The sequence below is a fragment of the Rhinolophus sinicus genome, linkage group LG02, assembly GCF_036562045.2.
Source record: "Rhinolophus sinicus isolate RSC01 linkage group LG02, ASM3656204v1, whole genome shotgun sequence".
Classification (NCBI taxonomy): Eukaryota; Metazoa; Chordata; class Mammalia; order Chiroptera; family Rhinolophidae; genus Rhinolophus; species Rhinolophus sinicus.
In genome coordinates this window covers 1,489,562-1,501,853 of record NC_133752.1, presented here as the reverse complement: position 1 = coordinate 1,501,853, position 12,292 = coordinate 1,489,562, and the positions used below count along the sequence as shown (strand labels likewise).

The following is a 12,292-nucleotide window of genomic DNA, read 5'->3' as shown; positions in this document are numbered from 1 at the left end:
CACATGCGTGGCTGCCTGAACGGGCCCTGGGCTTCCGAGGATGATGGCTGAACTGGGGAAGGAGTGGGGTTTCTACCCTGGGATCCCGGAGATGACTCACAATGCCCACACACCCGATGCCCTGCTGGCCACATAGCACCCTGGGGCCTTCCTCTCCCAGGCCTGGTGTCTCTGCCTCCCACAAAAGTTGCCGAGCGGGGCCGTACCTCGAGGATTGGAGCAGGGCTTGTGCCTCAGTCAGGGCCATGCCTGGTGCCAAGCCCTGGACAGGGTGGGGCTCCCCAGGAGGGAGATGGCTGGGCAGGGGCTCCAGGCCGAGGGACCCTATCTGTAGGGACAAGGTCCACGGCAGGCCATGGTGAGGGGTGGGTGGGCCTGCGGACGAGCAGGTTGGCGGTGTCACTTGCCCAAGCCTCTCCTGCCTCAAACCACAAACCAGCAGCAGCGGTTCAGGATTCACACTTCAGTTGATCACAACACTGACAAGTTTCCACCTTTTGATGGCTTGAGAAAAATCTCCAGAGGGCTGACGTGGGGGCCCATCCACGCCCGCATTCCCGGCCCTTCGCCCACCGATGCAACCCGCCCCTCGCCAGCCCTGCCCTCCTGGCCTGAAGAGGCTCACTGCCCCACACCGCAGCCAGTTTGGGCACCCCAAGGATGGAGGCTGTGCACGGGGCACGGGGTGCCACCCCGAGAGAGGCCTTCCTCCACATCTGCACCACGAGATGCTGCCCTACCCAAGTGATCTTAACAGATCTTAACAGCGCAGGGCACAAGTCAGAGTACAGGCCTCCGCGGGGACAGGCCGAGCTCAGTCCCCTCCTCCTAGCCCTGTGGCCCACTCTGAGCCTCAATGTTCTTATCTGAAGAGTGGGGCTGACAGCTCCTATGTGGTCTTGTCCCAAGGACCAGCTGGCATGGTGGGTGGGCAGGGTTACTCTGGGGGTACCTGGTCACCAGGTTTCTATTGGCAACACCATCATTGCAGTTGTGTTGGGAAGAGTCTTCTCCCGAACCTCCCCTGTGGGTCAGGACCCTGGTGCACTCCGGCCCACCGTGCTAGGAATCCCACCCAGAGGTGAGGTGACAGACGCCTCTGCCCCAGTGGTTTGCTCTGCCTGGAGCACCTTGGCCCCCCTCCTGCCTCCTCGGCCGCTGGCCCAGACCACGCTCCCTCAGAGCTGGACCCCACGATTCACAGCTCCTGGGAGATGTTGTCCTCTTTCACGCTCCCCCAATGCAGCATCTCCGGCCTGACTCCTGCCCCTCCCTTCCCATCAGCTCCACTCCGTGTGTGCATCTAAGCAGTGTGCCCAGCACACCCCAGGTACGTCCTGCCGTACGAACAGATGGGGTCTCCCCCACTAGCTAGATGGGGTCCAGTCCATAAGGGATCATTTGCTCAATTAAACCATTCATCTCACACCAAGTGTCCCCACTTCTCCATCCCCCGGGTGGGGGGGGGGCCTCTGGCTGCATGACAGATGCCCAGCTCTGCCACGCTCTGAGCGGCCTCAGCCAGGCACATGACCTCCCCCAGGCTCAGTGTCCTTGGTCACAAAGCCAAGCCAGCAGCCTTCAACTGCTGAGCAGGTGGGGGGTCCGGACCATGTACTCTCCCCCAGCGGCTGAGCCCCAGGCAGACTGGGCTGCCCTGCAGCTGCCCTCCGTGGCGATGTAGATGGACAGAAAGCTGCCAAGCACCGTTGTCGAGACATTCAGAAGGGGACAGACAGTCGCCTCTGAGGTCAACTGACCCCCAGCCAGCCCAGGAACCCTCAGACAGCAGGACTTCCCCAAATCTAGCCAGCCCACCTCTCCCCTTCCCAGCGGCACTGTGCTCACCACTCGAGTCACGCACACACTGTGACTCTCTCCCTCAGCACACGCTTACTGGGCCCCAGAAGGCTCTGGATGGCAGCTCTGGATGGCAGCTCTGGTGCTGGATGCCAGGCCTGGCTCCCGGCTAGACAGGGGCTAGGGGCGCTCCCTTCTGGAATAGAGGCCACCACCAACCAGACCCTCCAAGGGACAGACTCTCCACCTGCTGAGGCCAAGGCAGGAGGGTCATGAAGGCTGGGGCACTTTCCTGCCTACTACACTCACCTCGTGTGACAGGAGGGCCAAGCTGCTGGCCGAGGGCAGGGTCAGGAAACACCCCCCTTTGGAATGTCTCCCCAGTGCCAGTATGTTAACTCCGTGGCCCACTCAGTCCCCAGCTGCCTGGGTGAACCTCTGCTCTCTCAATGAGGAAGTTGAGGCTGAGTGGACTGCAGCCATGGCCACCCAGCCAGCATTGCCTGTGTGACCCAGAGCCCAGGGCCACCTCACCCATTTCCTGCCTGGCTCTGAGAGGCAGGAGAAGCCCCAGGGCCTACTCTGGCTCCCACCTGGGCAGAAAACCCACCAGCTCAGAGGGCAGCTGGAGGAGGGCTCCTGGCTCTGCGGAGGGGTCAGGGCACACAGGGTGGGGCACACCAGGTGGGGACACAGGCGCGTGCCAACCTGTCCTCCTGGCCTGTCCTCCTGATTTCACCTTATCTCCAGAGCCCAAGGAGAGTGGTCAGGAGACTGCCGGCCATAAGCCCCCACCCTGGGCCCTGCTCACTGCTGCTGGTTCTCTCAGGGGCAGAGGGTCTGGTGCTCACCCCAGAACAAGCTCTGGCCAAGAAGCAGGACCTGGGCCTGTGTCCCCATCAGTAACTCAGGCTGTCCCGGGAGCTGCTGGGCGCAGCACTATGAGAGCTGCTGAGGCACAAGACTCGGCGCTGACCGCGCAGACAGAGACGCAAATGAATTGAAGAAGCAGACAGTGCAGATATTCAGAGAACGGTGTAGTGCCCCTGACAGACGGGGGTCCCCACAGAGCCATGGCCGAACCCCACTAGGCAGCTGACCAAACTGAGGCCAGAGAATGGCGCGTCGTTACCGCTGGGCTGAGCTGGGCTGGAGCCATGGGTGCCTGTCTGTGTGGCACACAGCATTACCCCGACCCCCAGATTCTCCTGGTACTGGGGCAGTCAGGGCACTGCAACCTGCCAGCAAACACCACACCTTCACCCCAGAATCCAAGCTAGCCCTACACTCTGCCAGAGGCTCCCAATCTGCTGGGGAGGCAGCCACCTCTGACTCATATCCTTGTGACAACCATTCGGCCCAGATATGGTGACACATCAGCCACCATTCTGGGAGGAATCTTTCACATGAAGTAGCCAAGCAAGGACAGCACACAGAAAGTGTCTTGGCTAAGGAACAGCTTGTGCAAAGGGCCTGGGGTCGGGGTGAGACACAGGAGGGACAGGCGGGCCCATTCCAGACTCACTTGTCAGGGCCACAAACCCCACTGAGCGTGGATGGTGTCTCAGACCTGCCCAGGCTGGTCACCCAGGCCGAGTACCCAGGCCCGGGCACCACTCAGGCCTGGGCTCCAGTTCCAGCCTCTCTTCTTGGCACTGGGCACCTGGTATATGTCACTTCACTCCCTGAGTCTCGCTTTCTCACACACCTCCCCATGGGAACACTGAAGACCAACGGAGGCAACTCACGGCGACTCTGCCACTGGCACTTGGCCCAGCGTTGGGTCCCAGAGCCTCTGAGGGTAGAGGGCACCAGCTCAGCCCAGACCCCAGCATCAGAACAAAGTGACAAGGGAACACAGTGGGGATACTGAGGCCATGAAGCTTGTGCTGGGGTGGGATGGGGGTAGAGGAGGTGGCCAGAGAGATCCAGCCCCACTGATCTTCGCAGGAGCCAAGGTATAGGCCAGAGGTCAGCCATGACAGGCACTGCATGGAAACCTGTGTCTGTGGTGCCAGGCCAGGGCAGCTGTACCAGCCCTCCACACTGGCCGTCACCTGCCAGGGCATTCCAGGGCAAGCCACCAGGGACACCGGCCTTGACCCCTATAGTCAGTGGCCTTGGCTGCCCCTGCATCTGTTCCGTTACTCATTCTTTTGTATCTTTCATGCCACGGCGGCCTCCCTCAACCCACACAGCTCCTGGGTACTCCACGGCATTTCACCTGGTCACGGCTCCTGGGTCAAGGCAAAGGGCACCAGGACCCAGGGTCATGAGGTGTGGCCCCAATCTGGGCTCCCCTGGCCAGGGCTCTGACCACCCAGGAACCAGCTTCCCCATGTGTCCTGTGGGTCCTGGCCCCCTGCCACCCGGCCACAGGCCGGAACCCGTGACAGCTGTCGGGGTCCTTTTCCTCCTTCCACTCACTTCAGCATTTTAGGGTGAGGTCTTGCTTCAGTTTTAATCCATTTACTTTTACCCTTAACATTGTTAGGCTGTTTTTGAACATTTTCCTTCTTTGATGCTGTCGATTAATTTTTACTGAGTTGTTTTTTTAGTTTGTTTGTTTGTTTTTTAATCGCATTGTCTTTCACTTTGGGCCGCTTTATTCCGTCAAGTTTAGGTTAGCCTCAGGAGATCACACGTCTGGGCCGGTCTTGTCGTCTCACTGGCTGCCTCCTGGGGTCACCCGCAGGCCTGCAGAGCAGCACCACGGGGCTGTGGTGGGCAGGGGCCTGGGTCTCTGGCTCACAGAGGCAGGGGGACAGACAGGCCCCGAGGGAGGGAGAGAGGGACAGGAGGCAGGAAGAGTAGGACAGAGGGGCAAAAGAAAGGACGGAGGAGCAGGCCAACCCGGGTTGGGGAACTGAGAGCAGCGTGTTCCTCTTCGGCCTGGGAACCCCGGGCTTGGGCGCTGCACTGGATGACTCATGGCCGCTGGCGCCTGTCCTGGCCCCTTGCGTGGCCCACGGGGGCCTGGCTGACCTGACTGTTCCCAAGCACCCTCACACTGCCCCATTGTTCGCAGGCCCAGTGAGGAGAGGGTCTGGCAGTGGGCCCGGGGTTGGCGGGAAAGAGACCCAGACCTGCCTCCCTTGCCCCTGCCAGTGCCATCGGGGCGAGGAGACAGGACAGGGTCTCCATCCAGCCGTCCTGCCGTCCTGAACACTGTCCCCTTTCCAAGGCCCGTGGTGCAGTGCGATCCCCGCAGCCCGTCCCAGCACAGCAGAGGTGACTCTCAAAGGCAAGCAATCGTTCTCAGTCTGAAGCCCAAGGCCGTCTCCTGCCTGGTGCTCAACCACAGTGGACACTTCGCTGCCCTTCCCTGGCCGCCTCATGCTGTCCCCGCCGGTAAACTTCTGCCCCCAAGACACCCACTGATGCCCCATAGTGAGGCTGGGTACTGGTGTCCTCAGGGGTCCCCAGGCGGTCTGGGGGGGGGGTCACAGAGCCCAGTGCAGGGCTGGAGAAGAGGGCCTTTGGTGGAGGCTCATCCCCACTGCTCTCTGGGGACTCCAGGCCCGGCCCTTCCTCAAAGGGTGGGCGGCTCCAGTCAGGTTCCTGGGCCACCAACAGCCTCAGACCTGTGTCAGCCCCACGGCCTGGCTCTCCGGTGTGCCCAGCAGCCCCACACCCCACCCCTGGCCCAGGGACCTTAGAGCACTGGATCCCCCAGCAAAGTGCCCTCCTGGCCCAACCACTGGCCCGGAGGGGCCATCATGCACAGGGCAAATGCTCTCACCCAGGGGTTGGCCTGACGCTCCCAGAGGCGAGGTGGCTTCTGGTAGTCAGCAGGGCCGGGAACCAAGCCCTGAGCGCCAGCACCCAATGCTTCTGCCTGGCTGGGGCCCCACCACGGGGCGGGGGCAGCCTGCACTGGGTGGGGGAGGAGGCACGGCTCAGTGGGCCCTATAGGGACACCACCCCCTCCCCAGGGAGACAGCCATAGGATCACAACACTGTTGGCCAGCAAAGACTGGGGGTGGGGGCAGAGTCGGTCCTACCAGGCTGTGCCCCAGGCTCGCCAGCTCTGCACCCCTAGCCCCAGTGGCCCCTCAGTGGAGTCACTGACTCCACCCTGGTCCGCTGACCCCTTGCCCCCACCACATACCCCGGTCTTGCCAGAGCCTCCTCAGCCACTGCTTCAGGGGGTAAGGGTCTCGAGACCCCAGACGGAGCTTTGAAAACATAAACCAGCCCCTGCTCGAAACCTTCCCATGCCCTGCGCCCAACCTCCAGCCCCTCGGCCTCCTCCCTGCCTCTCCCTCAGAGCCTCTGCACCACACACCTCGGCCTGGCCCCTCGCCCACTTCCTGCTCCCACCCCGGGAGGCCCCCCTTTGGCTCTCCCACACAGCATCTCCTGCACTGTTCTTGGGTGCTGCCCACTGGAAGGGGTGCCGGTCTGTGAGGGGGGTGAATTCACATGGAGGCCACTGGCCTGAGCCCAGAGTGGGGCCGTGTCCCCCTGCTTCCAAAGATCCCAGTCCTGAGCTAGCTGCCCCCTCAGTGCCCAGCTGGCAGGAACCTTGGCTTGGGCAGGTCCTCCCAGATCCTCCCGGGGAGGTGGGGGTCCTCTTTCTCAACCCTCTTCCTTCCCCAGCGACTTCCTGGCCCCAGAGAGGGCACAGCCACCACCAACCACAGCACTTCAACTCCTGGTCACGTTCTCAAGAAAATGGGAAGACTGATCTCAGAGAGCCCCTGCCCCAAGTGGCAAACCTTACGAGGCCAGGCGCCCAGGACCCCAGCCAGGATGGGTTGGGGGACTCAGAAATGGGCTCCACCCCTCGCTCCATGTTATAGCAAGTGGACACCAGGTCCACTGAACCTGAGTCCCGGCTGGGCCAAAACCCGGGGCTCTCTCTGGGCCCTTCCCCCAGGCCAGGGACAGCTCCCCTGAAAAAAAGGACCAGGCATGAGCCTCCTCAGGGCAGCCCAGCCCAGAGTCTGCAACCAAACTGGGCCGGGTCCTGGTGAGATCCCGCAGGGACGTTATCGCAGAGTCTCCTGCCCTCACAGCCCACACTGAGCTCTCAGCTATGTGGCAAGGACCTGGCACTGGGCCTCACAGCCTGGCACTTGCCAGGAGGTCCCTGAGAGGAGTGTACCCTCCCCCTGGGTGGGATCTGAGAGAAGACTAGACAGAGAGAGGGAGGACTTTGTGGGGGAAGGGTGGCCAGTAGAGGCACAGCACAGACAAGGGCCTGAGATGGGGGCGGGGGCGCAGGGTGGCGGGAGGCTGGGGTTCCACCCCAAGCGCCATGGGCTCTGACAAGACCTGGGTGGGTGAGCAGGGAGGCCTTGATGGCCTGACGCTAACTGGGGGCTCTGAGGCCCTCTGCTGCCTCCAGCCCACAGCCAGGGTCTCTGTCAGGAATCACAAATAGCACCCGGCGGCCACCATGCATTCCTAGAGGTTTCAGGCTGCATGATGATGACAGCAGGCAGTCACCTCCCGTCCTGTGCTGAGGCTCAGGGGACAAAGCCACTCTATCCTCTGCCTACCATGGTCAAACCCACCCAGCTGACCACTGACCTTCCTGCCAGGGCCAGGCCCCCAGCACTGTGACCTCATGGACACCTGGCCGGGCCTCAGTCTCCCGTCTGTACAGCTCCTGGGGCCACAGAGATCCGGGGCAGCAGTGGTGATTGTGGAGGGCTAAGAGCGGGAGCCCCAGAGGGGGCAGCGGCGGGGCTGGGGGGAGCTGTGATGGAAACCCGGAGAGTTTGGAGCAAGGCCGCAGCACAACAACCCATTATTATCTGACCCAAAACTCTGCCAATCCTGCGGCAGGGGACTTCCAGGATGACAGGGCACATTTGTCTCTGATGCTGAGCAGAGTTAAACACAGGCGAGGCTGGGAACCACAAGCCAACTTCAAAGAGCGCCTGCCCCCAGCCGGGCGCTGCCCCAGCCTGCCGAGCCTCGCCTGCCTGCTGTGCCTGCCTGCCCGCGCTCCAGGCCTGCAGAAGGTTCTCAATGCTCTGGGGGGACTTCCCACCGAGAAAGCCCACACTTGCCCTCACCCTTCCCCTGGGCCAGGCCACATAGGCACAGCTGGGCACATGCACCCAGATGTGGCCGTCCTTCGTGAGTTCCCAGTCAGGCAGGGAAGGCAGCCAGCTAAACATGGTGCCCAGGAACCAGGCTGGGAGCTTAGAGGAGGCACCCAGCTTGGGGGTGGCCAGGGAGGGTCCCCTGAACACAGACGCTTATGCCTTTTCTTAAACTACTGAGCGAGGGCCTAGCAGAGTGGGGCGGACAGGCTGAGCTGCTACCTGTGAGCATCTGGTAGCAGGTCTTGCCCGCATCTGGTAGCAGGTCTTGCCCTCCGACCTACAGGCCTGTCCACTGCTGGGGTCCATGCCTGGCCCAGGGCCTGGCACTCAAGGCAGCCAGCATGCATGAGAGGAGCAGAGGGGGCAGCTTTCTGAAGGGCGTCTACCACAGAGTCAGGGGCTGGAGTGGGGGCAAAGGCCTAGGACCCCAGCCAGGGCTCCAGGTAGACTTTGGGTGCCGCCCCAGGCTCCCAAGGCTGTGGGGCCGAGCCAAGGCCCACCTGGCAGTCCAGGCCAGGCTCACCCTGCTGCGCTGGGAGCTTGGCTGGTTGCTACCCCAGCCTCAGGGCAGTGGGCAGGGCTGCGGGACAGCTCAGGGTATGAGGCCCCTCTGATGCCACAGAACAGAGGTGCTGGATTACAACACCTCCTCGGGCAAGACTGGAGGAAATCCTCAAAATGGAGCTGCAGGGTCCAGGGTGTGGAGGCCCGGCCTGGGTTGGGCGAGCTGCCTGGATGGGGTCCTCACAGGGCTCTAGATGCCCACTGTGAGGGCTCAGCTACCATGAGCTAGAACCGTCTTTACTCCATTTCTCAAAGAGGGAGCTGAAGCCCAGTTGCTCAGACATGAAGGGCACACAGATGGCTCCATGCCGTGGATGTGCCCTCCTCTGCTTCCTGGAGAAGCTCGGCGCTGACTCAGGAGGCCCTGGGGAAGCCAGCCGGGGCTGGCTCAGCACCCCCGCCCCCTCTGTAGCGGAGCCCCCCGCCCCCAGCCCCAGTATACACGCCGCCACCTCAGGGTTGTCTCCAATCAACCTGGCAGACCCTGGGGCAGGGACTTCACCCCCTTCTACAGGCTTGAGCAGGCATGAGCCTACACCCCACCCAGTGGCCTGGAATGGGTTTCCTTGGCAGTGAGCCGCAGCCTCACAATAAACAGCTGATTCACAAGGACGCAGAGGGCACGTCTCAGAACAGAGTGTGGCCTCAGGGGTGGGCTGTGGATGCACAGAGGGTGCCCTGCCAACGCCTCGGGCCCGCTGACCTCCCCAGGCCAAACCACACCCTTCTGGGAGGCCCATGTGGTCTGAGGGTCAGTCACCTCTGGATCTTGGGGCCAGGGGTGAATGAAACACCAGTCCTGCCAGCAGGTTCCAGCGTGCTCTGTGACCTGGGACAGGGACAAGCAGGGGCTGACCATTCAGGGGGCCTCAGAGCTGGAACCTCACAAGTTCTGGCGCCTGGGGAGAAGGAAGGAGGTGGGGGGACCTTCATGCCCTCCTGGGAGCCCATGCCACCTCAAGCACCATGCGGCCCCCTCACCCATGAGAGCCCAGCCTGGGCTTGCCCCTCCCTCGTACAGCTCCGGAGCCTGGCCCCCAGCCCAAATCCACCAGTGTGGCCCAGAGGCAGGGGTTTCCATCACCTGAGGATCAGGCAGTGTAATTCACAAGGCGGCTCAGCTTTCCTGGCCGTGGCTGAGAGGCAGCTCCGTTTCTCTCAGCCCTGTCGCTGCCCTCCTGTGCACAGCCCCAGCCATGCGCAGTGAGGCCTGCCCACCCCAGGCTACAAAAAGCCTCGAATCTTCCCACCACCATCTCTGGACTTAGGTAACCCACACGTGGGGCTGTCTCTGGCTCTCGGATGCCTGGTCAGGGCCACTGGGGAGATCCAGAGGTCTTCTGGATAGGGACACCTACCCTGGGTAGGATTTCGGCGTCCTGAGAGCCCCCTCCTTGCCTCCCAGGCCCCTCTGCACTTTCACCCATGTCCCCATCCACACCCTCAGCACATCCGGTGCACACCAGGCCACTCTGGTCAAACTGGCCTGCCCCCCTCCCCACTGCCAGCCTTTGGTTCAGCCTGTCCCCACCTTCATGGCTGTCAGCCACGGCTCAGGGAGTCCTGCTTGCAAGCCCTGCGCTCACCAGCCGCCTGCAGCCGTCTCCCTCAGCCAGGCTGCCCGGCGCTGGCCACCACGACCAAGGTTAGTAATGGACCGCATGTGCGTGTGCCGGGTCTTACTGAGGCCACCTACTAACCAGCCACAGAGGGGAGGGGATGGCCTGTCAGTCACTGACCCTTGGTGTCCCACGACAGAGCTTCAAGGACGGGAGCCAAGAGGACCCAGGTGGCTCCCCAAACCTGGCCTTTGCCACGAGCCCCAAGTGGGCGGGGACCTGGGAACCTGCCCTTTGCCCCAGACTTCTCCAGGCCTGGTCCCACCCCCACCCTACCCCCAAGCAGAGGTGGCCCTGTGGTCCCTGCTGTTCAGCCCTGAGGGCTAGGGAAAGCAGCCCCAGTGACTCACGGTCACTGAACACCAACCGTGTGCCACTGCCAGCCCCCCGGCCACACAGCCACCCCTGAGGTAGAAAGCGGTCCAGTACCTGCATTGTACGGACAAGGAAGGCAGGGCCCAGCCGTGTGAAGCCTCCTGGCCAAGCTCACACAGCTGGTAGATCCAAACCCAGGACCTCTGTGACCATGGCTGGGCCACTTTGCCTCTCCATGCCCCTCAAGTTCCCATCTGTAGGCACACGTGTGTGGGGGAGGGGGAGGGGCTGATCAGCACCCCACTGTCCTCCGTCCATGTGAACAGGAAGGACCAAGGAGGATCTGGAGGCTGCCCAGCCTCCTCCTGTCTCTCCGGCCAACCTCCTTGGTGGCCCCTCCCTGGCTCTGTAGGCCTGAGGGTCTCCCCCAAAAAGGCCAGGCCCTCTGTCAGCACCCTTCTCTCCATATGGCTGACAGGGACTAGCCTTCCCCCTCTGCCCAGGGTATGTCCCAACACAGGGCACAGAGCCAAGTACTGGGGGGAGGCAAGTTTGACAGAGTCCTTACCGCTCAGAGCCCCCTTCCTGGCCCCCTGACCCCAGAGAGTCCCCTGCATGGATGTCCTGGGTAAAGACAAAGTGGAGGAAGACACAGGAGGTGGAGCTCAGTCCCCTCCTCTGGTCCTGCAGAGCTCGGGCCAGAGAGGGCAGGGGCTGACCCAGGGTCAGTGCCGGGCTCTACTTGAACCTGGAATCCTGCTCCCACTCCAGGACTTGCCATGGCCCCTGAGGCTGTCACGAAAAAATTCTACACACGTCATCATCATTATCATCATCCGGGCAAGTCACATCTCCTGAGCCCCCTGAGCCCGGTTACATGCCTCCTCAGCAGGTCACACAAGTCTGGCCCACACGGCTACCCCAGCCACACGGCACCCAGCGGCCAGGGCCAGTGCTGAGAGGCACCTGACTCAGTCAGAATGGCCATCCAACGGGCAGGCACAGACATCACCGGCAGTGACAGATGAGCAAACAAGGCACAGAGCCAGGATGTGAGGCGCTCAGGGTCACACAGCATGCAGAGTGCGTGGGCTCCGGGCTGGCACTGTGCGGCAGTGCTCAGACCCCCCCACCCCCCTTTCTCTCTCACACAAACAGCCAGGGAGCCAATCGTCAGCGCCACTTTACCAGGGGAAGCCAAGGCCCAGAGCAGCAGAAAAGAAGAGCTGGCTGCCGGGAGGAGCCCAACCCACACGTGGAAGGCAGTCCCCAACCCCCAACTGTCCCACCCACTCTGCCATCCTCTCTGACACTTCACTGTTCCGCAGAATAAGTCTCAGACCCCCCTAGAGCCACGGGGCTATTAGTCACCCACACTTCAGCTTGTTTAGGCGCTTTTCCTCGCACCTTCGTTGAACCAGCTGAGGGAAGGCAAGTGTGGATTACCGAGAGGAGATGGGAACACATTCCCCACCTGAGCCTTCGGAGGCCCCGTCGGGCGGGTAGTGCAGTGGGGTCCTGCGGCTGCCCGGGAGCCCCAGGGGCCTGGGGGAGCAGTGGTCAGAAGCACTCGAGGGACTCAGGACTCGGGACGCCACCGACCCCCGTAGCTAGGCTTCCAGGGCGCACCCAGCGCACCCCCGAACCCGCGCGCTTTCCCGGGCAGTGGCGCCGCCAAGCCCCCGCCCCGCCCGCCCTTCCGCGAGGACCCCGGCCCCAGGGACAGGAGGCGGCCAGGGGCCGCTATCGCGCCCCGCCCGTCCGGGTCCCGCCTCTGAGCCTTACCCGCCGAGGTTCTGCTCCCGGCCTGCGGACTCTGCGTCCTGGCGGCGGCTCCCGGCTGGGCCGCCAGGCGCTCCCGCCCGCCCAGCCTGCGGCCCGGAGCTCGGTCCCGCGCGGCCCCGCCCCGCATGCCCGGCCCCGCCCCGCATG

General features: G+C 63.0%; 1 protein-coding gene across 8 annotated transcripts in view; it reads right to left on the bottom strand.

Moving 5' to 3' along the window:
* SH3BP2 (SH3 domain binding protein 2) overlaps nucleotides 1-12,292 on the bottom strand; it is a 33,860-nt gene extending 21,568 nt beyond the window's left edge. For 3 of the 8 annotated variants that reach the window (XM_074320367.1, XM_074320376.1, XM_074320382.1), the window contains exon 1: nucleotides 12,146-12,292. In XM_074320367.1, coding sequence (XP_074176468.1) covers nucleotides 12,146-12,291 — 146 coding nt within the window. In that variant the 5' untranslated portion in view covers nucleotide 12,292. Of the gene's footprint in view, nucleotides 1-9,957; nucleotides 10,057-12,145 lie in introns of those variants that run through there. The other 5 variants (XM_074320388.1, XM_074320392.1, XM_074320427.1 and 2 more) reach the window with 5 other exon arrangements.